Raw genomic sequence first — 15,129 nt, forward strand, 5'->3', positions numbered from 1 at the left:
ATGCATAGCTGGACGGTGGAGGCATTGCTACTGACCCTGCTTGGATTGGAAACAGTCATGGCAAAAGGGTGAGCATAAGTCAATTTTTTTGTGTGCTTTTGTTGTTAAAATACTAGAAATGTAAAAAAAAAACAGTCAAAGTATCTGCAAATGTTTATATCACTTTGTCTAACATGCGTATGAGATTACTTTGTACGACGGAGTATTAGGCCACATAAAAAATGTAATAATAATTCTTGAAATTTCAGTTTATTTAAAAAAAAAGAAAAAACCTCCAAATATTAAAGGAATAAAGTCGTAAATTTACCACTTTGTTCTTGTAAATTTAATAATGTCATAAATTTAAAATAATAAAACTTGTAATATTATTATACGAGAATAAAGCTGTGAATAAATTCACCACATTTTTCATGTAAATGTACAACTTTATTCATGTAAATGTAAAAAAATTATACATTTATGAGGGTAAAAATCACAATATTACCTTTATATTACAATATTACCCAAACCCCCCCAACCATTTCATAGCATTTATAATCGGAGATTTCGAGAATAAAGTTTACGAGAAAAAGTTGTAAATTGGCAAGAAAAATGCTGTTAAATTATTTATTATGAAGGCGGAAATGAGATTAAAGGTGTAAATGTGCGATTTATCTTCTTGTAAATTTATAGCATTTTTAAATATACATTTACGAGGGTAAAAGCAGTAATTTTAATTTTAATTTTACTGACTGTTACAATGGAGTATTAAAATATTTGAGATTGAGAATTTCCGACTTTGTTCTTGAAATCTCAGTTTATTTTAAAAAAATTGTAAATTTTCCACTTTATTTATGATCTGAGAGTTATAATAATTAATAAATTTTACAAGAAAAAAGTCGTACATTGACAAGAATAAAAGCTATAATATTATGAGAAAAAGAAGTTGGAAATGACTTATCTTCTTGTAAATTTCTAACATTTTTTAATCACACATTTGCAACTTTGCAACTTTATTCTCATTAATTAAATCAAGTCGTAAATTTACGCTAATAAAGTTGTACATTTAGGATTTTTTTTTGTAATTATATATATATTTTGTAAATATTGCCACTTTATTCTCAAAATCTCAGATTATATATATATATATACAAAAAATAAATAAATAAATAAATAAATAAAACAATATATATATATATGGCCCGAATACTCCATTGTAAGTACCTGAGATTATAACTCAACATGTCCGAAAAGGAGTAGGAAGAACCTATGAGTAATTGACATGCCCCTAAAAATGTCATATTTTGAACATATGGCTCAAGCGTCCATCTGACTTGACATTGATGTTCATCTCTAATTTTGGATCCACATTTGCAATAAAAGTAACTGCTGCAATGATTCCATTGGATTCCCCTTCTCTCTTCAATTGCCATTGATTATGCTGTATACTTGACCAGGTTTATTAGGTATTTATAAATGATTGATAGTTTGATGTTTTCTGTGGGGAAAAAATGGGACCAGAAAATGCTTAATGGTGTTAAATGAACACCTCAAAGTGCAGATATGAATTGAATGTATTTCTCTATACAGACACTGGTGCGAACACACCGTGGAACAGAAGATAGAACAGGTCCTGACTCCGCGTCTGCAGCTGGAGGTCAGCTGCTCTGAGGTGTACCAGTATAATACCCAAGGCTGGCGACTGGATGTGGACTCCATGCGGGCCAAGCACGGCGGCGACGATGGCATCGCACTCTACTACAAACAGCAAGGTCCTGGTGCATCCTGCTTATTGTACAAGTGAGTGGTACACCCTGGACTGGTGGCCAGCCAATCACAAGGCACATATAGACAAACAACCATTCACACTCACATTCATACCTATGGACAATTTGGAGTGGCTAATTAACCTAGCATGTTTTTGGAATGTGGGAGGAAACCGGAGTACCCGGAGAAAACCCACGCAAGCACGGGGAGAACATGCAAACTCCACACAGAGATGGCCGAGGGTGGAATCGAACTCCAGTCTCTTTGCTGTGAGGCCTGCTTGCTAAATGAGCCGGAATGAGCCTATATTGTCTTATTTTCTCTTATTAAGAATACTACATTTGGCTAATATGAGTGTAAAGGTGACTATAGGGGTGTTATTTCATGTCTAGAGGGCTCTAATAATGTTAAGAACCAATTTTAGATGGTTTTCTATGCTCTAAATTTATTCATTTTCTACCACTTATCCTCACGAGGGCCACGCGGGGAGGCTGGAGCCTATCCCAGCTGTCTTCGGACGAGAGGCGGGGTACACCCTGGACTGGTCGCCAACCAATCACAGGGCACATATAGACAAACAACCATTCACACTCACATTCATACCTATGGACAATTTGGAGTTGCTAATTAACCTAGCATGTTTTTGGAATGTGGGAGGAAACTGGAGTACCCGGAGAAAACCCACGCATGCACGGAGAGAACATGCAAACTCCACACAGAGATGGCCGAGAGTAGAATTGAACTCGGGTCCCTCAATGTCACTTCCTGTCCTCCTCCAACTCAGCTTTTCATGCGTTGGAACACATTTACAGCAACACACACAAAGGCTTTATTTTCTGTTATTACGTTAACTATATTGGGTAATATGAATGAAAAGGTGACTATAGGGGTGTTATTTCATGTCTAGAGGGCTCTAATGTAAAAAAATTTGATGGTCTTACTAGAAAACATTCCATTTATTCTACTTTACGGAAATTGGGGGCTAACTAATGGCTAACTAAAAAATTATTATTATTATTAAAAATTAACCGGAGTCCCCGGAGAAAACTCACGCATGCATGAGGAGAACATGCAAACTCCACACAGAGATGGCCGAGGGTGGAATTGAACTCGGGTCTCCTAGCTGTGTGGCCTTCGTGCTAACCACTCATCATCATTAACCATCTACCTGATATCTGTGCCCACCACAGACCACCAGTGACTGAAATCCAAATATTGAACAAGACAGTGAGAGCATGTTGTGAGGGCTGGAGTGGACCACGTTGCTTGGATGGTAAGAGTACCTCTTACACTTCATACGGTGGTACTGCTACTGGAATAAAGTTCTAATTAAAATCTAATCCAGGTATAGGAGTGCGTGGCCAGTGTTACTCCACATGGAGCTGCATGGACTTCCCCGGAGTCCATAACTCCTCTCTAATGGCGATGGAGCAGTGCTGTAGCAGCCAGTGGGGACTCAGTTGGAGAAATGCTTCTGACCAGGCTTGCTTGTCCTGCACTTATACTCTCCTTCCAGGTGCACACTTATCATCTTATAAGCACATTTAGCATATTTAAACTGGAACTTTCCATTATCAGACTCCCAGTTGTCGCCAGTTGTACGTGGTGGACTTCTGGGTAGCGTCAGGACACCTCAAGGCACAGCCACTTGCATGTCCTGGGGAGGATCGCACTACCGTACTTTTGACAAGAAGCACTTCCACTTCCAGGGTAGCTGCACCTACGTGTTAGCCTCATCCACTGATGGCACCTGGACGGTGTACATCAGTACGGTCTGTGTAGGCCGAGGGGACTGCAGTAAGGTCTGCCATGATACTACTCATACTAAACAATCGCTCTATAAAGCAACATTGTGAAGTCATGTGGTAGTACCCAAAAAGTACTCAAAAAGTTTGATCTTTTTTTTTCAGGCTTTGAGAATGATGATGGGCCTCGATTTGGTTACCATACATCAGAGGAATTTAACCCTGAACAACCTCCATGTCCCAAATGGAGAGCCGGTTTTTCAAAATGGTATGCTAACTATCAGTCTTCACTTCTTATGATGCTAATTTAGCTTGTTATGTCAAGTCTTCACTTACTGAGCACCAACCACAAATGAATGTACTTTATTACAAATTTAACCACAGAACATATATAGTAATTCTAATGGTAATGGTTTAATTTCATTTGAACATGCATCAGATTACAATTGAATGCATCCCATAATCAGTTCACAGTTCCACATGTCCAAAAGGAGTAGGAAGAAGCAAAGCTTATTAAATCCTACCCCTCCATCTGGTACTTTTACAATCAGTAACTGTTACATTTGTTCACTTCCTGCTTTCCTAACAGAGTTTAATTTTTTTTTAAATTTTATTTTTGTCACGTATAATAATTCAAAATAATTGAAACTGTGTCATTTATTGAGGTTCTTGTTAGCATTTTTGCTACTGTGATGAAAGGCTAAAAGCCCAGTAGCAATATTTCCTTAGCTTGTTTATATTAATCAAATGAATAAATATAGTAAGGGCAATTTTAATTTTTAAATGGCTTTGAAATCACCTTTAATGGCAAAAATATAAGCTTTTAGAAAATAGCTAGCTTACCTGACCGGTGGCCATTTTGGGGATGCCATTTCACGGGATCGTCACATGACAATCACTCCAAAATGTTTCCTTTCACCCTGTTAAGATATTATAATTTTTAAATGGTTTTAAAATCACCTTTAATGGCAAAAGTAGAAACTTCAGGAAAATAGCTAGCTTACCTGACACGGCCATTTTGGGGAAGCCATTTCATGGAATAATCACACAAACACTTCAAAATGTTTCCTATAAACCACTTAGGGGGTTTAATTACCTCAAATAATGCACAAAACAGTCTAGCAGTGAAATTTAAAGGCAATAACATTATTTAATGTCTTTAAAATCAAATTTAATGGGAAAAAACAAGCTTCTGGGAAATAGCTAGTTTACCTGACACACAGCCATTTTGGGGATGCCATTTCCGGGGATTGTCACACAACATCAACTATAAAAATGTTTTTAGTAAGATTTAGTCAGAGCGTGTCGTAGAATTGTAAGATTTGCCATACTGTTAAGACATAAAAAATGTTTAAATGTCTTTGAAATCACCTTTAATGGCAAAAATCTAAACCTTTGGAAAATAGCTAACTTACCTGACACGGCCATTTTGGGGAAGCCATTTCATGGGATAATCACACAAACACTTCAAAATGTTTCCTATAAACCACATAGGGGGCTTAATTACCTCAAATAATGCACAAAGCAGTCTAGGACAAATTTAATGGCTTTTTAATGGCTTTAAAATCAACATTAATGGCAAAAAACAGGCTTCTGGAAAATAGCTAGTTTACCTGACACGCTGCCATTTTGGGGATACCATTTCCAGAGATTGTCATGCGAAAACCACTCCAAAATATTTCCTTTAGTAAGAGCACGCTGTAGTATTGTAAGATTTGCCATCCTGTTAAGACATAAAAATGTTTAAATGTTTTTGAAATCACCTTTAATGGCAAAAATAGAAACTTTAGGAAAATAGCTCGCTAACCTGACACGGCCATTTTGGGGAAGCCATTTCATTGGATAAGTCACACAAACACTTCAAAATGTTTCCTATAAACCACTTAGGGGGTTTAATTACCTCAAATAATGCACAAAACAGTCTAGCAGTGAAATTTAAAGGCAATAACATTATTTAATGTCTTTAAAATCAAATTTAATGGGAAAAAACAAGCTTCTGGGAAATAGCTGGCTTACCTGACACGCGGCCATTTTGGGGATGCCATTTCCAGAGATCGTCATACGACAACCACTCCAAAATGTTTCATTTAGTAAGAGCACGCTGTAGAATTGTAAGATTTGCCATCCTGTTAAGACATAAAAAATGTTTAAATGTCTTTGAAATCACCTTTAATGGCAAAAATAGAAACTTTAGGAAAATAGCTAGCTTACCTGACACGGCCATTTTGGGGAAGCCATTTCATGGGATAATTACACAAACATTAAAAAATGTTTCCTTTAAACCACATATATGGCTTAATTACCTAAAATCAAGCACAAAGTAGTTTGGGACACATTTCAGGATGTTTAAAGTGCTGTTTTTTATGGGTTAAATTGATAAAAATGGTCATCTACAATATACTCCAGTCCTGTAGGTGGCAGTGATATGCATTACAAAGTAGTTGACTGCATATTTGATTCCCACTTGTAGGAGTGAGCGTTCACTGGCTCGGAGATTTCGTCTTTGTGGAGAGTGGCCTTGGGGTGAGGGTGAAGTTCGACCTGGCCAACACCATCCATCTGACGGTTACTGCTGAACACCTGGCAACCACGAGGGGGCTTTGTGGAAGCTACAACAACGACCCAACCGGTGAAGGATGGACACACTATTCATGACTATACTTTATACGCACAGGCGTAATTTGTTTATTTTCTATATCATAGACGATTTCACCACCATAGAAAATAGCTATCTTACCTGACCGGCGGCCATTTTGGGGATGCCATTTCATGGGATCGTCACATGACAACCACTCCAAAATGTTTCCTTTCATAAGAGCAGTTCCATTGTTATTGCATTCGCCATCCTGTTAAAATATTATCATTTTTAAATGGCTTTAAAATCACCTTTGATGGCAAAAATATACGTTTTTAGAGAATAGCTAGCTTACCTGACCGGTGGCCATTTTGGGGATGCCATTTCATGGGATTGTCACATGACAATCACTCAAATGTTTCCTTTCATAAGAGCAGTTCAATTGTTATTGCATTCACCATCCTGTTAAAATATTATAATTTTTAAATGGCTTTAAAATCACTTTTAATGGCAAAAATATACGTTTTTAGAGAATAGCTAGCTTACCTGACCGGTGGCCATTTTGGGGATACCATTTCATGGGATCGTCACATGACAATCACTCCAAAATGTTTCCTTTCATGAGAGTCGTTCAATTGTTGTTGCATTCGTCATCCAGTTATTAGATATTATAATTCACTGGCATATACTGTATACACACAGGTATAACTTGTTTATTTTCTATATCATAGATGATTTCACCACCATACGTGGCACTGTGTCCCAGTATGCTGCCAGTTTTGGGAATTCATGGAAAGTTCCCGACCAGCAGAATGAAGTACTTCCATGCACGTGTCTATGTCGTATTACTGTAAAATGGTTCCATTTCTCCAATGGCTTGTTGTACTTTTCTTAGGGTTGCAGTGATGCTGCTGAGCTGGGACACAGTTGTGACATTTCGGGGGATACGTCCCTACGCAGGCAGGCTGAGTCCATGTGTCATCGACTGTTAGAAATCCCCTTTACACAATGCCACCCACGTGTAAGCGTAAACAATGATACACTCATAGTCCCATGGCATGGCTTATACAGTAAGAAATTAAAAAACACGCTGATTAAAGATCATCTACTGTATATCAGGGGTGTCCAAACTTTTTTGCAGCCAGGGCTACAATCTGAAGTTATATATATTCACAGGAAAAAAAAAGCGAAATATGCGAAAATATGTATTACTACTTTTTTGCAGTTTTTTACCACTCTTTCTTAAATAATTGTAGTAATTTTTTTTATTTTATTTACACAATGTAATAACATTTTCTTACAATATAATACAATATAATGACATTTAATAATATTTTTTTAAATAGGAAATATTTTCCCCTCTTAATATTATGACTTTTATATAGTTTTAATATTTCTGTTGTCTGACCTTTCTTTTTGTCAATTTTCTTCTTCTAATTATGACTTTATTACCAGAATATTTTGACTTTATTATTTATTCTAACATAATAAGTTTTTCCACAATCTAATTTCCCCAAAAATTACATTTGTTGTTTCCCATCATATTACAACTTAAAAAAATCATGTGTTTTTCTTTAATATTCCAACTTTATGCTGCTAAAATGACGTTTTCCTCATAATATTACAGCGCTACTCTAGTGAAATTACTGCTGATTTTTCAAGTTTTTATATAGTTTTTTTTATTTCCTAATAGTTATTTCCTAAATAGTTTTATTACATTTTCTTCTTGTAAGTTTAAAACTTTATTCTATTAATGTTTTTAATTCATTATAATGATATTCTAGCCTATTAAAACCTTATTTTGTTTATTTCTTACAATAATGTGACTTTAAAAATATTTTGTTTTCTTTAATATTTCAACTGCATGCTACTAAAATAACATTTTCCTCAGAATATTATGTAAAATTATTATTTAAAATGACAGCAGTTTTTGCTGTTGTTTTGTTTTCAATTTCCAAATATTTTAACTTTCTTTTTGTCAATTGTCTTCTCCTAATTATGACTTTATTCCCATAATATTTTTGCTTTATTCTCGTGTAAAATTTGTTTTTCCTCTCATTAGATAGCAACTTTTTGTCTTAATATTTAACACTTAATATTGCTGATTTTTCATTGTATGAATATTTTTTGTTGTTTTCCTGATAAATGATATTTTGATATATGTGCCGCAGACTAATAAATACAGCCATTGGCCGCAAATGACGCTATATAGGATAGGAGTACTCTACAACTTTGAAGTACTCACGTGTCTGTGTTGTGTTTTTCCAGTTGGACCCAGCAGCGTACATCGATACATGCCTGTATCTTTTCTGTAGCCTGCCACCCAAGAAGCGGGAGGCAGCCGTGTGCGACACGCTGGCAAGCTACGCTCGAGAGTGTGCCCAGCAGCACGTCATCGTACTGTGGAGGAGAGACACCCTATGTGGTAATTGTTTTCAGGCTTTACTGGGTTAGCTTTACAGGAGGTCTTTGGTTTACAAACAAGTCTCAAGCCTTTTAGCATGCTAGCATTCTTTGCTGTTTTCACGGGTAGACACATGCTGTATATAAACATATACTGCAATCATGCTGAGTTAGCATGCTAACCATTGCTAGCATGCTAACATAAACATAGTAGCACTTTTATCCATTATTTTATCCATCATAGGTAAACATTATTATTTTAGGTGTTAGCATGCTAATGTTAGCATGCTAGCATTCTTTGCTGTTTTCATGGGTAGACACATGCTGTATATAAACATACCAGAATCATGCCAGGAGTTGGCATGCGAATGTTAGCATGTTAGCATTGCTAGCATGCTAACATTACCATCCATTTTCATAAGTAAACATTATTATTCTAGGTGTTAGCATGCTAATGGAATTCTTTGCTGTTTTCACGGGTAGATACATACTGTATATAAACATATACCACAATCATGCTAGGAGCTAGCATGTTAGCATTGCTAGCATGCTAACATAAACATAGTAGCACTTTTATCCATTTTCATAGGTAAACATTATTATTCTAGGTGTCAGCATGCTAATGTTAGCATGTTATCATTCTAGCATTCTTTGCTGTTTTCAAGGGTAGACACATACTGTATATAAACACATACCACAATCATGCTAGGAGTTAGTATGCGAATGTTAGCATGTTAACATTGCTAGCATGCTAACATAAACATAGTAGCACTTTTGTCCATTTTCATAGGCAAACATTATTATTCTAGGTGTTAGCATGCTAATGTTAGCATGCTAGCATTCTTTGCTGTTTTCACAGGTAGACACATACTATATATGTACAAACATATACCACAATCATGCTGGGAGTTGGCATGCGTATGTTAGCATGTTAGCATTGCTAGTATGCTAACAAACATAGAAGCACTTTTATCCATTTTCATAGGTAAACATGATTATTCTAGGTGTTAGCATGCTAACATTAGTATGTTAGCATTGCTAGCATGCTAACATAAACATAGTAGCACTTTCAGCCATTTTTAATTTTAGTAAAAATTAAGTTAGCATGCTATTGTTAGTATGTTATGATTAGCATCAGCACCCTTTTTTTGCAATTTGCATCTATATAAATTTAAGCAGACACTGAGGACTATTAAAGCTAGGTGTTAGCATTAGCGCTTACATTTACATCGTAAACCGAGGACTTCCTGTTGTAAGAAACACCAAAGATTGCATAAATGTTCACATTTTGTTGAGCCAGCCCTTTTCGTCCCTTTCTATCTCCCCAGCTCGTGTCTGTCCCAGGGGCCAGATCTTCTCAGACTGTGTGTCCTCTTGTCCCCCCAGCTGTGCATCCCCCCAACTCCCTGGCCCGGCTGCATCGATGGGCCAGTGCCGGGAGGAGTGTGTTGGGGGTTGCGAGTGTCTTCCAGGTCTATTCCTCCACCAGGGCCACTGTCTCAAAAGAGATGATTGCCCCTGTTTCCATCGAAGACACACATACCAGTCAGGAGATAAGATTCAGCAGAGATGCAACACCTGGTGAGGAGCATGTGTATTTTTGCTTTAAATATCTATACCTCTATTTGACTTTCTCTTATTCCTGCTGTAGCGTTTGCAGTGCAGGTCAATGGCAATGTACAGGAGAGAAATGCGCAGCTCAGTGCAGCCTGATGGGGGCGCTACATGTCACCACCTTTGATAAGAAGAGATACTCACTGCAAGGAGGAGACTGTCCCTTCACGACTGTGGAGGTGGGAGAATGATTACTGACAAACCTACATGGCCCTGTGTGAAACCTAATAACTGGCTGGGCCACCCTTAGCAGCAACAACTGCAATCAAGCCTTTGTGATAACTTGCAATGAGTCTCTTATAACGGAATTTTGGTCCACTCATCTTTGCAGAATTGTTGTCATTCAGTCACATTGGAGGCTTTTCCAGCATAAAGTGGGTTTTTAAGGTCATACCATAGCATCTCAATAGGGTTCAGGTCAGGACTTGGACTAGGTCACTCCACAGTCATTCAGAGGTGGACTTGCTGGTGTGTTTAGGATCATTGTCCTGCTGCAGAACCCAAGTTGGTTTCAGTTTGAGGTCACCAACAGATGGTCGGACATTCTCCTTCAGTAGAATTCATGGTTCCATTTATGACTGCATATCTTCTGGGTCTTGAAGCATCAAAACGGCCCCAGACCATTACACTACCTCCACTATATTTTACTGTAGGTATGATGTGCCGTTACTTTTACACCACATAGAGTGCTGCCGAACCCAAGTTGGTTTCAGTTTGAGGTCACCAACAGATGGTCGGACATTCTCCTTCAGTAGAATTCATGGGTCCATTTATGACTACATGTCTTCTGGGTCTTGAAGCAGTAAAACGGCCACAGACCATCACACTACCACCACCATATTTTACTGTAGGTATGATGTGATGTTACTTTTACACCACATAGAATGGGACACAACTTCCAAAATGTTAAATTCGGGTCTCATCAGACCCCAGAGTATTTTCCCAAAGATCATTATCCTGCTGCAGAACCCAAGTTGGTTTCAGTTTGAGGTCACCAACAGATGGGAGGACATTCTCCTTTAGTAGAATTCATGGTTCCATTTATGACTGCATATCTTCTGTGTCTTGAAGCAGCAAAACAGCCCCAGACCATCAAACTACCACCACCATATTTTACTGTAGGTATGATGCGCTGTTGCTTTTACACGTTGGTTTCAGTTTGAGGTCTGCAACAGTTGGCCGGACATTCTCCTTCAGGATTTTTTCAGCCTTCCAGGTCCTGGAGCAGCAAAACAGCCCCAGGCCATTACACTACCACCACCATATTTTACTGTTGGTATGATTTTCTTTTTCTGATGTAATGGGTCACACACCTTACAAAAAAGTTTTGTCTCATCAGATCACAGAGTATTTTAAGATCATCATCAAGATGTTTTCTATCAAAACTGAGATGAGCCTCAATGGTTTTCATCTTGGATCTCTGCCATGCAGGCCGTGTCTTTCTTATGGTGGAGTCATGAACACTGACACATGTTTTTGCCATTTGTGGACAATGGCTCTCACTGTAGTTTGCTGGAGTCCCAAAGCTTTATAAATGGCTTTATAGCCTTTTTTCACACTGATAGATCTCAATTATTCATTCATTTTCTACCGCTTTTCCTCACGAGGGTCGCGGGGGGTGCTGGAGCCTATCCCAGCTGTCTTCGGGCGAGAGGCGGGGTACACCCTGGACTGGTCGCCAGCCAATCACAGGGCACAGATTTCAATTAATCTCAGTTATATTTACTTTTTCATGCATGGCCATGTTTCTTGCTGCATTTTGTCTGCCGTTGTGAGGCCTGCAGGTCTTTGGATGTTGTTGTGGGGTCTTTTGTGACCTCTTAGATGAGTCATTGCTGCGCTCTTGGGGTCATTTTGGTTGGCTGGCCACTCCTGGGAATGTTCACCATTATTCCATGTTTTTGCCATTTGTTGACAATGGCTCTTACTGTGGTTTGCTGGAGTCCAAAAGCTTTATAAATGGCTTTATAGCCTTTTTCACACTGATAGATCTCAATTATTCATTCACGAGGGTCGCGGGGGTGGGGGGGTGCTGGAGCCTATCCCAGCTGTGTTTGAGCGAGAGGCGGGGAACACCCTGGACTGGTGGCCAGCCAATCACAGGGCACAGATCTCAATTAATCTCAGTTATATTTACTTTTTCATGCAGGGCCATGTTTTTTGCTGCATTTTGTCTGCCGTTGTGTGGTCATTGACTATTATTTACATTTGTTTGATCATCTGAAACATTAAAAAATTGAATCAGGATGGGATTATTTATTATTTATTATTTATTATTTATTATTTATTATTTATTATTTATTATTTATTATTTATTATTTATTATTTATTATTTATTATTTATTATTTATTATTTATTATTTATTATTTATTATTTATTATTTATCATTTATTATTTATTATTTATTATTTATTATTTATTATTTATTATTTATTATTTATATAAGTAGAGAAAAGTAATCCCCGAATATATGGGGACATGAATGCCTATGCATATTCTGTTTTGTGTCGTCAGGACTATGTTGACCGAAAGCTTGTGGTGAGTGTGCGCTGTGGTGAGTGCACATCTGAGAGAGGGGGCGGTGCCACAGGCTGTCTAAGAGAGATGTCAGTCACCGCACTTCGTACCACAGTCACCGTCACAGACACTGGTGAGTTTGTTCTTTCCCTGATAGGATATTCCCTTCCATTTTAGGTCAAAAGAGCAACACAACGGTTGAAGGAAATAGTCCAATGTCCCTCCCTTGTACCTTAATGTCCCGCCCCCCCAGGGACCGTGACGCTGAATGGCCAGAGGGAGCTGTTACCCGTGGTGACGGGGGACCTAGTAGTGCGGAGGGCATCCTCTGCCTTTCTTCTCATCCAGACTTTTGGAGCTCAGCTTCTCTGGCACCTTGATGGACCCCTCGTCATAATTACTCTGCAGCCTCACTTCACCAACAAGGTGACCTTCAAATACACTACAAAACATTGCAATCACTTATCTTTCTTCAGTCTTGTGAACTTTAAAATTCAAGTCTAGAGCTGTCCTATCTAGTCTTGAGCATGAACTAATGAAGCCTGCTTGGATGAGACGTGAAATGTCCTCTAAGATTAGGTAGGACAGCTCAGGTCTCTGGTCCAATCTAGTCCTGAGCATACTATGATTAAGCCTGCTCAGATCAGAGATTAAATGACTTCTAAAAAGTAGATAGGACTGCTCTAGTTGCTAGTCCTATCTAGTCCTGAGCAGTAACTGATGAGATCTGCTCAAACGAGAGATCAAAACATCTTCTAACATCAGTAATGAGCAAGACTAGATAGGACTAGAGACTAGAGCTGTCCTATCTAGTCTCTGCCTCGACTAGTCTCTGCCTAGGACTAGAGACTTATTAATACATGAGCAAGACTAGACAGAACTAGAGACTAGAGACTAGAGCTGTCCTAGCAAGACTAGATAGGACAGCTCTAGTCTCTCATGTATTGATGAAGCCTGCTTGGGCCTTTCTCGTCCAAGCAGGCTTCATCAATACATGAGCAAGACTAGATAGAACTAGAGACTAGAGACTAGAGCTGTCCTAGGACAGGTCTAGTCTCTAGTCCTATCTAGTCTTACTAGAGCTGTCTTGGGCGAGAAAGGCCTCTCACCCAAGCATGCTTCATCAATACATGAGAGTGTATTGATCTAGACTAGATAGGACAGCTCTAGTCTCTAGTCCTATCTAGTCTTACTCATGTATTGATGAAGCCTGCTTGGAGGAGAGGACTAGAGACTAGAGCTGTCCTATCTAGTCTTGCTCATGTATTGATGTATTGATGAAGCCTGCTTGCTCATCAATACATGAACAAGACTAGATAGGACTAGAGTCTAGTCTAGTCTAGAGTCCAGTCTTTATTTTCATCCCGTATGAAGAATGCAAAAAGAGGAGGTGCTCAAGGAACTACACGGTACCAGACCCCCCCGGCCTCTTTGGTGGCCCCGTCTGGCCCATGTACTTGAAACACAAGAACATCATGAGCAGTGTGTCCTTCTTTTCTAGATAGGACAGCTCTAGTCTCTAGTCCTATCTAGTCTTGCTCATGTATTGATGAAGCCTGCTTGGATGAGAGGCAGAGTCTCCGTACTCCGACCTGTGACTCGAGCAAAGACCAGACATAGGCAGAAAAAACAGGATCATGACAGCTGCCGCGTTTGCCATTATTCATTGCATTTCTACAAACAATTGTGGCTTGTGAATTCTACCTAGCAACAAGTGGCCACGGAAATGTGACATAAATGGGAGGGGGGAAGAGCCTGCCAATGGACAGCATTGTGTCTAACTCCAGTAAAAAAGTAGGAAGGTTCTTCTCAGATATTTCAAGACCTTTTACAATAAAAAACTGTACATTTTATGTTGAAGGTGCGTGGCCTGTGTGGAACACTGACCTGGAACCAGCACGATGACTTCATGACCCCAGAGGGAGATGTGGAAAGCAGTGTGTCCTCCTTTGCTGGAAAATTCACCACAGAACTTTGCAGTGTATCGAAAGGAGCCCCTCAAGACCCCTGCACTACTTACACCCAGAGAAGACACTATGCCGACACTGTCTGTTCCGTCATACACAGTACGGTATTCCAGGTTAGTTTACAATGTTATACTTGTCATACATATACATGTCTTGTTGACAAGCGCCACGCTCATTCCCCTTTTTTTTTAGGCATGTCATGATGTTGTCGAGAGGGAACCGTACTTTCGGCTCTGTGTGTCAGAGGTGTGCAGCTGTGTGCCACAGAAGGCCTGTCACTGCACCGTGCTCACTGCCTACGCTCGCCATTGTGCCCAGGAGGGCGTCACTGTCCAGTGGCGCAACCAAACCTTCTGCTGTAAGTAAAGCAACCAGTGGTGGGAGGGACAGTGGCTACCTATGTAACTTTTAATACCATCATTATCATGTCACAATCATATAATCCATCAATAATAAACATTCATTCATTTTTACCGCTTATCCTCACGAGGGTCGCGGGGGTGCTGGAGCCTATCCCAGCTGTCTTAGGGTGAGAGGCGGGGTACACCCTAGACTGGCCGC

The 15,129-nt window shown here is 39.1% G+C and overlaps 1 protein-coding gene across 1 annotated transcript in view; it reads left to right on the forward strand.

Moving 5' to 3' along the window:
- sspo (SCO-spondin) overlaps positions 1-15,129 on the forward strand; it is a 111,409-nt gene continuing 96,280 nt past the window's right edge. Inside the window, exons 1-16 of the mRNA XM_078790496.1 lie at positions 1-68; positions 1,570-1,779; positions 2,937-3,019; positions 3,092-3,262; positions 3,325-3,548; positions 3,657-3,759; positions 5,962-6,120; positions 6,798-6,883; positions 6,962-7,087; positions 8,335-8,491; positions 9,798-10,050; positions 10,121-10,262; positions 12,599-12,734; positions 12,855-13,027; positions 14,463-14,681; positions 14,761-14,926. Coding sequence (XP_078646622.1) covers positions 1-68; positions 1,570-1,779; positions 2,937-3,019; positions 3,092-3,262; positions 3,325-3,548; positions 3,657-3,759; positions 5,962-6,120; positions 6,798-6,883; positions 6,962-7,087; positions 8,335-8,491; positions 9,798-10,050; positions 10,121-10,262; positions 12,599-12,734; positions 12,855-13,027; positions 14,463-14,681; positions 14,761-14,926 — 2,476 coding nt within the window. The remainder of the gene's footprint in view (positions 69-1,569; positions 1,780-2,936; positions 3,020-3,091; positions 3,263-3,324; positions 3,549-3,656; positions 3,760-5,961; positions 6,121-6,797; positions 6,884-6,961; positions 7,088-8,334; positions 8,492-9,797; positions 10,051-10,120; positions 10,263-12,598; positions 12,735-12,854; positions 13,028-14,462; positions 14,682-14,760; positions 14,927-15,129) is intronic.

Source organism: Doryrhamphus excisus, linkage group LG5 (genome assembly GCF_037039965.1).
Source record: "Doryrhamphus excisus strain RoL-2023G ecotype Guam linkage group LG5, RoL_Dexc_Guam_v1.1, whole genome shotgun sequence".
Classification (NCBI taxonomy): domain Eukaryota; kingdom Metazoa; phylum Chordata; class Actinopteri; order Syngnathiformes; family Syngnathidae; genus Doryrhamphus; species Doryrhamphus excisus.